Raw genomic sequence first — 18,669 nt, 5'->3', positions numbered from 1 at the left:
TGCCAATCGTAGGGGGGCATCATTGAGGAGTTTAGCCTGGACGCCAATGACGAGACAAACTGCCCCACCACAGACGCCCAGTTCTGGCGGTACGTGGGCCAGAAGGCCCGGACGTATCCTCTCAGCTACCTGAAGGCTTGGAAAAAGCCCGCGCCACTGCCAAAATGTCCCCGACGGAACCAGGAGTATTCAGACAGCAACCAGGCCGTTTCGGAAAGATGTTAACCAGGTGGGCGGTCGGCTACGCAACTCAGCGATTGCATGTAATGTGAAGCATCCTACACAACTGCCTAAAAAATCTGAACACTTCACCAACCCAGTGGCCATTGGCAATAGTCGAAACGATCCATTCTGGCGCCGACAATGTCACCAGAGTGATGACACTTCGTACCGCAAGTGGGGTCATGAAGCACGCAGTGAATCGCGTGATCGTGCTTCCCATTAATAATTAAAATGTATACAGATCCACAACACTAGGAAAATGTTCCAGTGTTGTAATAGACTTTTTCTGAACTCTTAATTTTGTGTTACTTCATTCAGTGTTATAATTTGTTGTCTCCACTTATGTATTTCATATTCTACGTTATTTAATTCCGTTGAAACGTAATTTGGTGGGTGGAATGGTTAGAACGCAAACGGTACAGTGTGTCTTATCGCATTTGGTTCCCCCCCTCTCTCTCTCTACCTTGCTCTGTCTATCTCCGAGGAGGAGGAGAAGGGTGCTATCTCCCGGCAGAGCTGAGTGAGACCCCTGTCATCATTAAAACCGCAACGTTACAACTGCATAAAGTAAGTCAATCCGCATTTTATGTATTTTCCTCAGTACTCCGTATTTTGTAAACCCCTCTAAGTTACCCCGCGCTGCTCACATGTATCATTACAGAAAGAAACATCCACATTCGATCAGTTTCAAACGTACAGCGCTCACCCAATTCATTCAACACAGACATGAACTCCAGTGCTACCCAGTCCTCGATCCGCTGACTCCTTGCACAACCACGGCCTGTCCCATACCTTAACTCCAAACTGCAGTTCACATCACACCCAATCAGCAGAGGAACCCTTTCATACTCAGCACTCACTCTCTCAACCATACCCCACTCATCATCATGCACACAACCAGGACGTAAATAAACACTACACACAACCACACAACAACCACCACCCGTCACCAGGTCCACAGACACGCAGTAGGGAGAAGAGAACTCACTCAGCAGGACTGCACCCAAACAATCATTCAATACAACCACACATACCCAAACATCCATGCCTCGATTCTGATGGGGCAAACCCACACAGAATACGCAACCCATGCCCTCCACAGGAACAGTACCCCTGGAGGAATACGGCTCCTATCGCAGGATGACAGTACAGTATGGTGATTCATTTTAGTCCAGAAACAAACATTACTATAGTGAGGTCCACGTTATAATGGCAGTATTTTATTAACGTTTGTCTTTCATTTGACAAAACACATACCACTATTGTTTTCCAGCTCCACAACGTTGCCAAATTCATTAACAATGTAGAAATATGATTAATCAAGGCAGACGCTGTTCTCCTATCTTTATCTACTGCCATTATAACGTGGACCTCAATATATCAACTAGAAACAAAGAAAAGGAATGGCGCCATAGTTCATCACCAAAATAATAAACAAAATCCGAACCCAGCGATCAGCGGGAAAACTCTTGCTGACTCCCTTCTGCGATGTGAACGGAGTAAATTTGGAGCCTAACATTGACAGGGGAATGACAGTAAACATTGAGTCTTATTCAAATCTGTTAAAAAATCAACTTCGGGCCAGTAATCAGGAGTAAACAGCGAGAACTTCAGGTGTGTTGTTACAGCCCGTCTCTCGGTTCAAACTATCCACAATATAAAATTGAATGCCTCATTCACCACCTTATTCTCCAGACCTCGCCCCCAATGACTCTCATGTGTTCGGAAAGCTTAAAGATGCAATGGAAGGCAAGCATTTCCAAAGTTATGAAGAAGTGAAAACCGCGGTGCACGAGTGGCTACACACACAACCAAAAGAATTCTTCAAATGTGGCATCCATGCGCTTCCAAAGCGGTCAAAAACACTTGCATAACACTTCAAGGAGACTATGTCAAAAAATTATGAATGTAAATTTCACTTAGTTGTCAAAATAGATCATATAAAACACTTTTAAAGTTTTCATTTGATTCACCCTAGAACCTAAAAACATGCTTGAAAGAAGTTTATAAAATCCTGGAAATTGAAGCACAAAAAGTCGTACTGGTTGTAAATGAGAACAAGAGTAAATATCTGTGTGTGTCAGCAGTCAAGTCCAGAGTACCAAGAAATATCTACGTGAATAACAAGAAGTTTGCAGGTGTAGAGAACTTCAGGTATCTAGGATGCCCAATAAATGCCACAGGTAATAATGCTTATATAAAAGAAAAGGATTCAAGCAGCTAATAGGGACTACTATGCCAATGTTAGATTATTTAAAAGTGAGTTGGTCGGCAGGAGCACCAAGATAACAATATATGAAACATTGGTGAGTCCATATGCGGGAGAAACTTGGGTGATGAATATGGCTGACGAAAATGCGTTAAAAATCTTTGAAAGATCCATACTAAGAAGAATTTACGGTTAATGAGCAGCAATGGCGAATAAGGAAAAATGAGGAAATAGAAGCATTAATAAAAGGAGAAAATATAGTACGCTTCATTAAAGCCCAAAGAATAAGGTGGTTGGGGCATGTGATGAGGATGAGTGAGGCTAGAATGCCTAAAATAGTTTTTAATAGCAAGTTGCACAGCAGAAGAAAGAAAGGTAGGCCAAGGAACAGGTGAGTGGACCAAGTGATGGATGACCTGAGAAAGATGGGGGTAAGAGGATGGAAGGAAAGAGCCATGAACAGGGAAGAATGGAGGTGTGTTGTGAAGGAGGCCAGAGCTCACCTAGGGCTGTAGCGCCGGATAAAGAAAGAAAGAAAGAGAACCTAATAACATCAGGACATGAACCACAGTATATATTAGAATATCAGTATTTTGTGTGGCCTGATGACATGAGTAGGAACTATTATATTATTATAGGAATAAATCATAGTACAATACCTGAACGTTAGTGGCAGTCACTTTGATGAGCTTGTGTAGTATTTTTTGTGGGTCAGCTGTTACAAAACACAGTTGCGCTGGCAGTCTAAAATGACTGATGAAATGTTATGTTATTAGCTAGCCTGAGTAAACTTTTGAATGTTTTCGCATGCTTACTTTATCAAAGATAGTTTATATAGTAACTGTAGCTTGAGGTAACTTTTCAGAACACTGAATTTTCTCGCCTGATTGTTATTAAAGATCCCAGTCAGCACACCACGTATATAATACGTATTTTTTAGGTAAATCTTGGTAAACTATGTATTTTAAAATACGTATAGTTTACATATATTATACATGAAAATTTTGAGATTGAAAACTTAATGAATTTCTGTTGGAGTTGAGCTTAAATGGCTGTGTCACTGATATTTGACTGAATTGGAGCAATTTATGGCATATTCGTCGATAAAATGAATGTATACTGAAAGTAAATGATTTACATCAAATATACTTAACAGAAAAGACATATTATTTACGTATATTTACGTACAATATACATTCAAGTATTCAAAAAAAGAACATAATGAATTCTAGTTGTAGCTGAGCTAAAACAATTGGGCTATTAATTTTTGTTTGATTAAAAGTGATTTCATGGCTCCTATTTCTCAATAAATTGAATATATTCTGGAAGTAAATCATTTACATATAATATATGTCTCATAATTGACATATAATTTACGCAAATTCATGTAAATTATAGAAACGATTATTTAAAAAGAAATTATTGATTAATTTTAATTGTAGTAAGGCTAAAAAAGCTATGTTACTGATTTTTCATTGTTTCATATAGCCATTTCATGGCCTATTCGTCAATAAATTGAATGTATACTGAAAGTAAATCATTTACATATAATATACGTCTCATTATTGACATATAATTTATGTAAATTCACGTACATTATAGATATGATCATTTAAAAAAGAGAACTTGATGAATTTCAATTGTAGTAATAAGGTAAAAACCGCTGTGTTACTGATTTTTCATTGTTTCATAGCGATTTTATGGCCTATTCGTCACTAAATTGAATGTATACTGGAAGTAAATCATTTACATATAATATATGTCTCATAATTGACATATATAATTTATGTTAGTTCACGTAAATTATAGATATGATTATTTTAAAAAGAGATAACTTGATGAATTTCAATTGTAATCAGGCTAAAACCGCTGTTTTACTGATTTTCATTGTTTCATATAGCCATTTCATGGCCTATTCGTCAATAAATTGAAAGTCTACTGAAAGTGAATGATTTACATGGATTATACTTTCCAGAATTGACATATAATTTATGTAAATTCACGTAAATTATAGATACAATTATTTAAAAAGAAGTTATTGATTAATTTTAATTGTGGTAAGGCTAAAAACGCTATGCTACTGATTTTTCATTGTTTCATATAGCGATTCTATGGCCTATTCATCAATAAATTGAATGTATACTGGAAGTAAATCGATTACATATAATATACGTCTCATTATTGACATATAATCTATGTAAATTCACATACATTAGATATGAACATTTTAAAAAAAAAATTAAATTTTAGTAAGGCTAAAACCGCTGTGTTACTGATTTTTCATTGTTCCATAGCCATTTCATGGCCTATTCGTCAATAAATTGAACCAATGTATACTGAAAGTAAATCATTTACATATAATATATGTCTCATAATTGACATATAATTTATGTAGATTCACGTAAAATTATAGATAGGATTATTTAAAAAGAAATTATTGATTAATTTTATTTGCAGTAAGGCTAAGAACGGTATGTTACTGATTTTTCATTGTTTCATGGCAATTTTATGGCCTATTCGTCAATAAATTGAACCAATGTATACTGAAAGTAAATCATTTACATATAATATACGTCTCATAATTGACATATAATTTATGTAAATTTACGTAAATTATAAATATGATTATTTTAAAAAGAGATCTTGATGAATTTCAATCTTAGTATAAGGCTGAAACCGTTGTGTTACTGATTTTCATTGTTTCATAGCGATTTTATGACCTATATTCCTTAATAAATTGAATGTATACTGAAAGTTAATGATTTACATGAAATATACTTTCCAGAATTGACATATTATATTATTCACGGTATGTATATTTACGTACAATATACATTCAAGTATTCAAAAAAGGAACTTTATGAATTCTAGTTGTAGTTCTAGAATTGGGCTACCGTACTAATTTCTGTTAGAAATTAGGTGAAACCAAGTGATTTCGTGTTCTGAGTACTGTGACATCACATTTCATAAGCGGGCTGGCATAGCTGAAATTGATAGTAGCGAGCAGCAATATTGATAAGATAAGATGCCAGCCTGCTATTACTTCGGTTCATACAGCTTTAATTATAATAAAAATTCATTTCAATACCTTATTATAGCTGTCAATGTATGTCAAGTTATATTTTTAATAATTATTGTATACTCTCTCTCGGAAAGGTGTTCTTCAAATTATCTCTACCTCCATGTTCATTATCTATTCCTCTTACATTGAGAGTTCTCTCTTTTACAATTGAGGGTGCTTACCCCCACCTCCATAACTTTGGGGAAATATCGGCGTTATCTGCTAGAGTAACGGGACTCTCTCCCGGCAACTGAGAAGGAACTCCGCCGCCTGTGTTTTCGTCACTCTTCTCCTAGACTCCTCGGGACTCGCAAAAGTAAAAGTGTGCGGATAATCGAAGTGATTAAACGGTTTAGTAAATACGCGTGTGAAGGAAGGCTGGCGGACGGAAGACTACCTAATGCTCTACCGGAGGATTGCTGTCCGGGGACACATGCTTAGAATAAAACCGGTGAGTCCGTTCCTTATTGAAAATGGGTGTATACCATCTGACCGACCTAAAAACTGACCGACCTGCAAATTGATCGTCCTACAAACTGACCGTCCTGCAAAGTGACAGTTATGTAAACTGACCGTCCTTATGACGTCATAAGAGCAGTCGGACTGCCATCAGCGTAAGGAACTATAAAGACTGGGTACACGCAGTCGCCATTTTGAGTCACAGCATAGCATTCCATTCAACTGCTTGTAATGCTTTGCTTTGACAGTGGTGATTATATTTTGATATTTTTAATAATTCTAATTCATTATGGTGGGGTGCTCGGCACCAAATTGTGCCAATAGAACAGAGAAAGGGTTTCGCTTGTTCAGATTTCCTACAGATGAAAAAAGAAAGGCAATTTGGCTTCAAATTGCAGACTTGATAATGGAAGCCAACATCAAATTCCAGACTTTGTGAGGTGAGTGTAACTTAATTTATTCATTTGATTTTAAAGAATTAGAATAAAATTATTTTATAAAGCATTGTAATGTCCTAATTAAATTTTAATAACTTTATTATTCAACATTAAAAGTAATGATGCTTTCGGTTCCCAATTTTAAGGTTATGAATTATTAAACTAACTTAGTTCAAAATTTATTTATTTCATTACGGTAAATGAAATATTATTACAGGATGAAAATAATACTTATAATAGAAATAATACTTATTATAATTATACTTGATATTGAAATCTATGAGAAACATCTGCAATTAACTTTTCAAGATATCTTAAAAACATCCCATCATTTGTTTAATTGGCCATAATAAATAATTATGGTACCAAATAAATAATATCTGGGAATTGGAAGCATAGGCAGATGTTAGATTATACTTTTGCTTATATTAATACGGGTTGATTACCTTTCTATCCTCAGCTGTTCTAATTTTATTCTATACAGGACCACTTTGAAGAAATCAGTGGGAGCTCCATCGAGCAGATGAGTGGAGAAAGTTCAAGCCAAATGCTATTCCAACTTTATTTAATGTTCCGAATCCACCAAAAAAGCTTATATCAACAAGGCGGTCAACTTACAAGGTAGGTGAAAAAAAGTTATAGATTTTTTTGATTGATTTTCTTTCTGAGGGTTGTGCCCACATGATCTCTTAGGCTTGTGCGAGGGTAATGAGAGGGTGATGACTGGCGCCTTATCACGTTCTCCAATGAGTTATCACTTTCTCCACTCTGATAATCCTTCAACTTTAAGCCTGATAAGCTCAATAAAGTTTTTCAATGCTCATTGATGAAAAGTTTATAAACTTTTAAGAGCTGTATCTCAATACATTTTAGGCCTACAATAACCACCTTGGCATGGATAGTGACTATCTTTCGCTGTTATACAGAGTATCTCAAAAGTACCACCCCAGTGCCACCACGGTATTCTCCAAGCAAAAACGAACAAAAAATCTCATTTGCAAAACATCTAATTCTTCTTAAATCTTTTGTAATCTGCCGAGTGTAGATTTCCTGAAGAGGGTTCCGCCCTTAAATTTTTCAGGTTGGCAGTCCTTGAACCTCTGAGTGAGTGATTTGGCAATTGATGGATTGGACTGTTAATGAATATAATTAGTAATTTCAGATCCTTCAATAAATTAGTCTCTGAATATCAAATATTTACTCAAATAAATTATGATTATTGTTAAACGATGTTTATATAAACACAGATAAAAAAGATTGGAATAAAACTTTTTTTGAAAATAATATAGTCCGCAAATGGTGAGATTAGAATATGGGGGCCATGCTATATAGGGCCTAGACAAGTTTAGCATTGCATGAAACAATTCAAGAATAAATTGAGTTCCAGTGGCTAAGGAGCTAAAATTATTTTGCGTGGTTTTTGCCATTGTGTTATTTCCGGTATCAGCGTTTTTCACAGTGTGCAAAACATGTCCATATAACATGGTCTTTAGACAGCAGCAGCAACTCAGAGTAAACAAGCTGTCATATAGTTGTACAAAAATGACTCATCATGAAACTTCTTATTCATGAGTGTGACTGTCTCTCCATAAAAACCCTGTAATATTAAATTCTGTATGATACAATATTTTTCAGGACCCATTTATTAGTGAGATAGCTGGAGGTGCTACAATCACAGAAAATGAAACTGCTAATCTTGGTGTAGGGAATGGCACAGCATTATCTCATGAGGCAAGTATAAAACAAACATATAAAACTGCTCTATTACCATATAATTAATTATGTCAGCTTTTAATTTGAGGAAAATTAATCTTCTTCTTCTACATCTAATATACAATTTTATATTCATTATACAGAGTATTTCACAAGGAATGTCCAATACTTCTCAGGCTGATTCCCAACCTGACACCCAATAGTAAAAAAGTATCATGGGACATATCCAAATTTCAAAAACATTCTGTATAAATATGTAGGCCTACATTGAAAACATACAGAAGAACATTTTTCATGATATATCTACTATTTGTGATATTTTTAATTAATAAACTAACAGTATAATACATATCATAACTAGATTATTAATAAAATTTATTTATCATAGGTTTATTAATCGAAGTCATGTATTGAAGTGTTCATTTACTATAGTCTAAACTTCTATCATTATATTCCTTGTCATTTACACTTATTATCAACAATTTATCTCAATAAATCATTAACATAATTTCACGTCAGGAATCAAAACTTTTATTCACGTTGCCGTGCTACCAATTTTTCCTTAAACGGTTGGAATAGCATTTAACACCTATCAACCTAAGGATAGTTGTCAGCTCCAATGAAATAGATTCTTGATAAACTGTGAATGGATCTATTGCCTATGAATGAGAAATCCAGTTTTCAGAGCAAATTAACTTATAATCTTCAGATGAATTTATACAAATACACAAAGAAAATATATCTTAGGCCTAATTAATTCAGAGTTATTACGAACTAAAATACTTATCTAGTTTACAGTTGAAACACAGTGGCTATTGGCTTGAAAATACAAACAGCTATTTAATAACAAACTAGTACACAATAAACTTGTATAAAACTCAATTTTAAACATTAATAAATTCACTTAAACAGACAATAATTCAGAGCACAAAATTACAAACACAACAGCCAGCCATGTTTTCAGAAGAAGAAAGAACAGGAAAAGCCACAAGCCAGAACAGAGAGACCTCAAAAATTCATTGTCCATGCTACAGACACGTCACCAAAAAATTATAACTTACAAGTTTAGAATTCACATTTTATATTTGTTCTCAATAAAACTTTATTTTGAACTGTTATTTTAAATTTATATATATATATTCTATTTAAATAAACCATTTATCTAGTAATTTGTTAACCCTGCCTCGGTGACACCATGGAACAATGCAACAAACATTTACGATAATAAATTCTCTGTCAAAAAGTTTGTCCGTCTATTGATGACTCTGACATTTACTATAAAGTTCCATAGATCTCGAATTGAAGATTCGATTCAAATGTGAGAAAAAATGTAATATTACAAATACCCCCCTCTTGACATAAAAAAATTTTACTGTTTGAAAATTTAAAGAAAAAATTTACATTGACCCTAATGAAAATTGTTGAAATTTAAATTCGAGAACAGTAACAATTTTTCTAGAAAAACATTACATGTCATCCAAAAATATTGAAAATTATTATAAAAATTCATCAATAGCGTTTGTTATATGTTTTCCAAACAATATCTCAAAATATAGAATATCAATATTACTTTTGATTTAGCTTTATAATTTAAAGAAAAATATCTCAACAGAAAGTTTAATATGTAAAGAATAGTTTTTGAAATTGCACATAAATTTAATAGATAGAAAAATTTAATTTTTATTGCATAAAAAAAAAATTTAGTATGTTGAATAAAAAAAATTATTATTATTATTTTTTTAAATGAATTGATGAATTGTTACATTTAATTTTCACATAAAATTTCAATAAATCAAAAAATGTTCATTTCTTTCACTATTGACGCGGTTGATTTTATTGATGCACATTTTGGAAAACAGTCCATTAAGGCACTCAGTATGATTTTCAGTTAAGTGTGACTCCAATGTGATGACGTTAAGTGTTGGGCTGATCTGGATGCACGTAGTGTTGGGCTGATACTTGTAGTCGACTGATGCATATCAAACTCGATACAGGTGACATCTCAGTTAGCATTGCCTCATGTTTGTAGTAGACGGCTGCATTCCAAACTCGATACAGGTGACATCTCAGTTAGCATTGCTTCATGTTTGTAGTAGACGGCTGCATTCCAATTCAATACAGAGTCACATAAATTTTGTATCATATTGTAATTATACAATGTACATTTCAGGCTTGAAATGACAATGTAATTCGTTTTTTTGGAAAAGAGATAGACGCTGCATACAGGATTAATTTAGGTGAGGATTAATTTAGGTAAGGTTTGGTTTTTTGATATTTTCAGCTTTCAAGGTTTAGAGTTCTGCATACAGGAATAATTTAGGAGAGGATTTTTTGAATCAATTCTTTCATGATACTGTGACTGTTCTTCTGAATTCAAAGTTGTGAATGTGAACATGGATGGCAATTACCTCCAGGTAATGCAGTAGTGTTGAAGTTTGAGATACAGAGTCAGCAATAAGCATTGGCATTGCTATTGGCGTATGCTTTGGTGTCGGCTTTGGCATCGGCGTTGATATTGGCATTGGCGCAGGCATTGGCATTGGCATTGGCGCAGATTTTGGCATTGGCGTAGCTATTGGCATTGGCGCAGGCATTGACATCAGCACAGGCATCGGCGTTGATTTTGGTGTTGGCATCAGCACTGGCGCAGGCATTGGCGTAGCTATTGGCATTGGTGCAGCATTGATATCAGCACAGGCATCGGCGTAGATTTTGGCATTTTGGCGTAGTTATTAGTGTTGATATTGTTGTAGGTATTAGTGTAGGCATCAGCATTGGCACAGATTTTGGCATCAGCATTGGCGCAGATATTGGCTTCGGCGCAGGCATCGGCGTAGATATTGGCGTTGGCATCAGCACAGGCATCGGCGTAGATTTTGGCGTAGTTATTGGTGTTGATATTGGTGTTGACATTGGCGTAGTTATGTCACACTAGTTCGAAAATCACCCAAATGTTCTTAACACTCTTCATGGCGTTCACTTGTTGCTGATTTCGAGATTCACATGATAACTATTTCAATGTTAATGTCTGTGCTGTACCTGTTATCTTAAAATGCTTATAAACTAAGAAGAAAAACTTGATTAGGCTATCAATACAATCTAATACACATGAAAATTATTTTTAATATTTATGAAATTGAAATTTGTTAACATCTTATTATACAGTCAGCAATACATAAATTGTGAAATATGGACATATCAATGATAAATTAAAAAAAAAAATCATTCATTTTCATCTATTCACTGTTCAAATATCAAAATTTTAATCCATTCTTCAAAATAGAAATAGAATTTCATAACACCCTGTATCATTATCAAAATTGTAAAAAACATCAGATCATCACAACAAAATTTAATTTCAATACATATTTCAATAATTTCAGACAATTGGTCTTCTATTCACAATCATTTCATAATATATCTGCATTTCATTATCATTTAATATAACATTTCATTTATAGCAAGTTCATTTCACATTTATGATTTATCATTCAGGGTTTCAAAATTATTTAGTTTTAATTTTGTTCAAAAATTGTATAAAAAGCAAATTATTTAATATTGTTAATCATCGTTTGTTGGATACTATAGTTTATTTCGACTCTTCAATGTTCTAAACACAAACTACATTTCATGACAAAACTTTACTATCAATCATTAAACAAGAAACCATTCAAAACATCAATAATATTTTGCTTCAAAGGCAAACAATATTCATAATTAATCATCATTTTGCATCTATGGCAATCAACATTATTAATCATATTTTTGCATCTATGGCAATCAACATAAGTAATCAACACAAAAATATTATCTCATTACTGCCTCTCTAAGTCATAACCTCTGTTATTCCTTCTTTAGGCAATAATGGGTTTCCATCTCAAAAAACAATCACATACCAGCAAAATTCTAATCAACAAACCCCACTAAAAATTCTACATACACTTCAGCATCCATTTCAAACGATAATCAATCATATCAAAATTTATAGAACAAACAGTTTTAAAAATTTTGAAAAAGATATCAATCACAAAAACTTATTTCAATTAATAATATAACAAAACGTTTTAAATTGAACCATTTATTTTTTAAAATAATTTAAAATTTAAAGACTGTATAATAAGTACAACATTTCAAGATTATTATACAAAGATGATCAAGATGAATAATGGGTAAATAAGTTCCCTAAAAAATACAAAAAAGAGAAATAGAAAACTGGGTAAATATATTCCCTAAAACAACACACATTTCAAAATAAGTGATACATGATGAAAAAATATATCACAAGCACACAATTCTTTACACTACAATGGATAGATTTTAGAAAAGTTAAGTTTTATCAACAATTTAAAGATTAGGAAAATAAGCTACTATTTCAACTTCTAATATTATTTCAGAAGAATACAAATTTAAATGACTATGGACAAGATTGGTTAAGATATGCATCATAGAAGAAATTTACTGAATATTACACAAAGACAGGAAAGAATCGAAAATTTAAAAGATTAAGGGCCAAGAAAAATAGGCTAGAGGAAAGAAAAAAGATACAATTATGGACTCTTACCATACGTAGTATTTACGGTCATTGCTATTCTGAATCCCGGCATGACACAGGATTCCTAATCATTGTGTGTTGGGGAATACCCTTTCATCATGTGATTCATTGTCATCATCTTGTAAGTAAGCAACTTGAAACAACCTTTGAATACTAATACATCAATGGAGACTTTGCGTTTTGTTTTCTTCAAGAACATGATTTTATTATTCATGGGTTCATTTGTTTCAACAAAGCCGTTTTGCCTACAAAAGTTAGTCATGTTCACTTGAGAGTGCATTGCATACACTTTTTCAATTTTCAGTTGAAAGTTGAACTCATCAACTTGACTCAAAGCAACATTCATTTTGTTTACATTGTTCCTAACCTCCACAGAAACCTGTCTCATGTAATCATTCATTTTGTTTACAATCTTCCTAACTTTTGATGTAGTAATCTGATCCATAGAAACATTTGATTTGTTTACTGTTTTCCTAACCTTCAATGTAGCAATAGTACTTTCATGATAGTTGACTTTCAGTGAAGACAACTCCCTACCTACTTCTTAACTCAATTTTACTATCTCATTAGGGTTGACTTTTTCAACAACAGTAACTAGGCCTACATTGTCAGAAACTTGAATGAGTTGATCTTGTAACTTAACACTACTATCATCCTGCTTCAATTTGTTTTCATCTTTCAATGTTTCATGTGCATTTTTCAATAGAAGGTTTATACTAACCTGCTCTAGTCTAATGCTAGTACATTCTTGCTTCATATCATCAAACCTAGCATTTTGATTTTTAAACATTTGGTCTAACTTAGCATTTTGCTTATCAAATTTAGCATTTAACTCATCAAATCTAGCATCTAGCTTATCAAACCTTTGTGTTAAGAATGCTATAAGATTCAGATCATTTTTAATGTTTGCCATTTTGTAATATGCACTGATTCATTAAAACTTGATCTCTCTTGAACCGACTTCCCACTCAGCAACAAACCATTCATAACCTATCAAGATATCTATCCACTAATAATTTCTATAACCAGGGATTTCATGGTGTACCATTTGGACATATTTATTTTGTAATTCTGTCCCACCACAGGGGTAACATTTGCCGTGCTACCAATTTTTCCTTAAACGGTTGGAATAGCATTTAACACCTATCAACCTAAGGATAGTTGTCGGCTCCAATGAAATAGATTCTTGATAAACTGTGAATGGATCTATTGCCTATGAATGAGAAATCCAGTTTTCAGAGCAAATTAACTTATAATCTTCAGATGAATTTATACAAATACACAAAGAAAATATATCTTAAGCCTAATTATTTCAGAGTTATTACGAACTAAAATACTTATCTAGTTTACAGTTGAAACACAGTGGCTATTGGCTTGAAAATACAAACAGCTATTTAATAACAAACTAGTACACAATAAACTTGTATAAAACTCAATTTTAAACATTAATAAATTCACTTAAACAGACAATAATTCAGAGCACAAAATTACACACACAACAGCCAGCCATGTTTTCAGAAGAAGAAAGAACAGGAAAAGCCACAAGCCAGAACAGAGAGACCTCAAAAATTCATTGTCCACGCTACAGACACGTCACCAAAAAATTATAACTTACAAGTTTAGAATTCACATTTTATATTTGTTCTCAATAAAACTTTATTTTGAAACTGTTATTTTAAATTTATATATATATTCTATTTAAATAAACCATTTATCTAGTAATTTGTTAACCCTGCCTCGGTGACACCATGGAACAATGCAACAAACATTTACGATAATAAATTCTCCGTCAAAAAGTTTGTCCGTCTATTGATGACTCTGACATTTACTATAAAGTTCCATAGATCTCGAATTGAAGATTCGATTCAAATGTGAGAAAAAATGTAATATTACAATGTTCACACAAAAACTTATTATTCAAAACAATTATTTTCCAATAGTTTTTTCTCAAATATGTTTTGTCTCCTTAGCAACTTGAACTTGAACTTTTTATCAGCAACTTGAACTTCGTTTCTTCTTCTTACTACAGTCTGTCCAGACTGCCATGAGTGCTGAAAGATTAAGCCGACCCTCGCTCCCCCACGCACAGGCACACACGCCCGGCCTACCTGCGCCATTATTATTATTATTATCATTATTATTATTATTATTATTATTATTATTATTATTAGCTTATGGCTTTGAATGGTGGGGAGACCCAAGGGTAGTTCCACCTCGCCGTATATAGTCCAAAGTTCCCTAATGGGAAACCAGACACTAAGGTTATAGTGAGCACAATACTTTAAATTTACCTTCGCCATAGATATACTATGTATACTATGTAGTATACAGGTAGGCAGACCGTCCCTTTACTCACACACACAAACTGAGACTGAGACTTGTGTGTGTGAGTAGTAGGAGGGTCGGCCTAATCCTTCAGAGCTCATGCCTGTTAGGACAGAGTATAATTATATTTCTATCACAATTTATTAACTTGTGAACCACTACATCTTTAATGATATAGTCTACAACAATATTCATTTTTTGTTTCAGGCATTTCCTGCTGGGGAGGAGGAGCAAATAAAGCAACTCAAGAATGAAGTTGCATCACTGAAGGAGGAACTTCAGAAGAAGGATTCAATGATGAAATCGTTTTTGAATAAGGAGCAAATTGCTGCATTGCAACAAACACCCAACAAGTGGAGTGCTGAGTCTATCCTTCTAGGCTTGAAGCTTCGATTCAGCCTGGGTGTCAATGGCTACAATTTCCCAAGGGAAACGAAATATCCTCTGCCTTCCATTGCCACTCTAAATCGACACTCAATTGATTCCGATAAGAATCGGAAACGTAAGGCTGAAATGTTTGGAACTTCATCCAAAAAAAGAAAAAAACTGAGTTAGGATATGACCTGTAATATTACTAAATTACTTCCTAACATGTATGGAATCAGGCCTACTTATTTTTATTTATAAAATAGAATTATAGCACCCTTTTTCTGAAAATAATTGGTTAAGAATACAAGTTATGACAACTAGTTTGGTGTGAACACTGAAACTAGTTGTTATAATTTGTATTCTTAATCTATTATTTTATTATTGTCAGAAAAGGGTACTGTAATGGTATTTTATAAATTCTCAGTTACTTATTTTTACTAAAAACAGTTTTCAAATTAGTTTACAACGAAGCTGCAATCTATACTATAGTAAATATTACCATAGTAATATTGAAGATTTACTCAAAGATAATGATATTTTTTATCAAACTGTAGGTTTCAATTTAGGAGAAGTGAGTGAGATAGATGATGTAGTTAACGCTTTCACCTTTCAAATATTTGAAGATTGATAGAACTAGTGGTCCAGATGGTACACCCACTATTTCTTCAAAGAATTGAAGGATGAACTAATTTTGTAATTATATAATTATATAATTTGTCAATTAGAAACAATCAATTTCCTCTCATCTGGAAATAAGCTATTTGTAAATAATGGTACTGATAATTTATAATAATGATACCCATTTATAATAATGGTATTTTCAAAGACTAATATAAATCGGGCAAAGAAAATGAGATCAGTAATTTTAGGCCTGTAATCATTAGTGGAGCTAAAGTCTTTGAAAATATTATATAGAAGTTATTTAAATATACTAAATGTTATTATCAGTTTCAAATATTGTATCAGTTATATCAGTTTCAAACAACATTCAGTTTCAAGATTATTGACTTTTTGAAAAGGTTCTTGAAAGTGTTTAATCAATTGTTCTTGAAAGTGATGACTCCGCTATTTATTTATTTATTGGAGAGTGCATACAATAGACTATTATTTTATGTAGACTACTAATAATATGAACCTATGTGAGCGGGGTGTTTGAATTGTTATCGAAGAAAGGTTGCTCTGCTATGTATATATTACATAAATTGTGTAGGTAATAATCTATTGCATTGTTAGGATTTGTTCGAAAATATATTTTTAAAAGAATAAATAAGTATAATACTTGTGTATTGTATAATGAAATTCAATGATAGTTTGCTTACACATTACATCTATCGTTGTATATGTTTCTTGATACATGTGTTTCAAGAATGGAAAGTATCTTAATACTTAATATATAACTATTCATATAGATAATATGAAATATATAACTATATACTGTATATGATACTTTTAATATAGTATCTTAATACACTTGTATTAATAAATGATGTCTTAATAGATGAGCATGTAAAGCGCCTAACAGCAGCAAGCTAATTAATTAATTCAAGTTTTATTTGCATTATTAAAAGTAGGTAGCCTAGTCAATGGATTCGTTATTATTATTATTATTACCTCATGGTTTTATGTCGAAAACATTAATCAAATACTAAAAAATTGTTTTATTAAGAGTTTAATTACAGTAGGCTAATCAACTTGGTTGTCAGTACGGTACGGTATATCCATTTTGATGTTTATGCTTACATAAAATAATATTTGATTGAATATATTGACAAAACTTGAAGATTTTGCTATAGCCTACTTTGAGTGTTTATTCTACAACCTATTAATTTCCTTTTCTTCTCTCATTTTTACTCTTATACATGAGTTGTTTTGTGAGCATTATTATATTGATTCGTTTTTCATGAGTCAAAGAAACTGGATACGGTACTGTCCCAAATATTTATTACTCTACGTTGAAAGCATTTTCCATTTTATTAATTGCTGATTATCTCAAAACAATATTACATTAATAATTGACAATTATTATAATGTAAACTTACAAACTGTAGGCTACCATACCTATTATGAGGTACCTACCTAATATAGGTAAGTGTTGAAGCTGAGCATGGTTTGGTTTATAATATTATCACTAGTTTATAGACTTACTTACAAATTCATGAACTCTATAATGAATATTAGGCCTAATATTGTCTTCAAAAAATACCGATCCTAGTGGCTTAGAAGACTCACTATTAAGCTGCGTTTACACCAAAGTTATTAACAAAATGTTTATTCTTTCTTCCTTATAGATTCTATTAGATTGAACATAACTTATCATACACCTGATGATCATATGTGTTTGTTAATTTCCGTTGAATCTAATAGAATCTAGAAGGATTAAGTTATTAACATTTTTCAATAACTTTGGTGTAAACGCGGCTTTGCAATACACTTGTAAAAGCGAGTCTTCTAAGCTTGTGCAAGCTACAGTAGTATTATAGCCTAGGCCTATAACTTTTTCTCATCCAAAATCGGATTGATATGAATAATTATTTACTGGCCTACTGTGGTATTGGTAATTTTTACATCTAATAATCCACGCAGTAGTGAGTAGACTATTAATTATGATTGATAGAAACTTTTTTCTGAAGACTGTGCCTTTCGAAAACTAATAATGTTGAGGCACAGAGTTGAAGGACTACAGCTGGACTAGTTTTGTACGGTATCGGGTTTTGTTTTATTAAAATACAAATAATTTAATTTTGTTCAGAACAATACGTTCATTTCTTGAATGTATCCTTGTTGGGAGAATATTCTCATCAATTTATGAGCTACTTCAGTTCTTCAGTGATGTCAATGTAAATTCTGTCCAAAACCATACAACATAGCGTATACGGATATAATTTGAATTTGGCTCCTTCTTCTGTGACTCAAAATGGCGACTGCGCGTACTTGGTATTAAATAGTTCCCTATACATCAGCGGTGTGCTTATGACGTCATAAGGACGGTCAGTTTGCAAGACGGTCAGCTTGTAGGACGGTCAGTTTTCAGGACGGTCACTTTGCAGGTCGGTCAGTTTCCTGGTCGGTCAGTTTGTAACCCCCCATTTTTGATTTGAATCTATATGTAGTGTAGTGTTGTGAATTAGTAAAGAAGAGTTTATGCATATATCAAGTTAATTATATTACTATCATATTTCATAAAACTTTAAAGTAAAAAAATATTCACATTCTTTGATGTTGTAAAATCTGACAAAGCATTTATTGGAACGGTTCCACTTGTTTTTCGTTCCGCTACTACGTAGACATCATGTCGTCATCTGTCTGTCTGCGCGCTGTGTCT

The 18,669-nt window shown here is 33.0% G+C and overlaps 1 protein-coding gene across 1 annotated transcript; it reads left to right on the top strand.

The window, feature by feature from the left end:
* Positions 1-164: 164 nt before the first annotated feature.
* LOC120350287 lies at positions 165-15,540 on the top strand. Its single transcript, XM_039422908.1, has 4 exons — positions 165-229; positions 6,886-7,009; positions 8,024-8,119; positions 15,186-15,540. Exons 1-4 carry the CDS (start codon positions 165-167, stop codon positions 15,531-15,533), a joined length of 633 nt encoding a protein of 210 aa, XP_039278842.1. The 3' UTR covers positions 15,534-15,540.
* Positions 15,541-18,669: the final 3,129 nt, after the last annotated feature.

This window comes from Nilaparvata lugens, chromosome 3 (genome assembly GCF_014356525.2).
Source record: "Nilaparvata lugens isolate BPH chromosome 3, ASM1435652v1, whole genome shotgun sequence".
NCBI lineage: Eukaryota > Metazoa > Arthropoda > Insecta > Hemiptera > Delphacidae > Nilaparvata > Nilaparvata lugens.
This window is presented reverse-complemented; position numbering and strand designations above follow the sequence as displayed.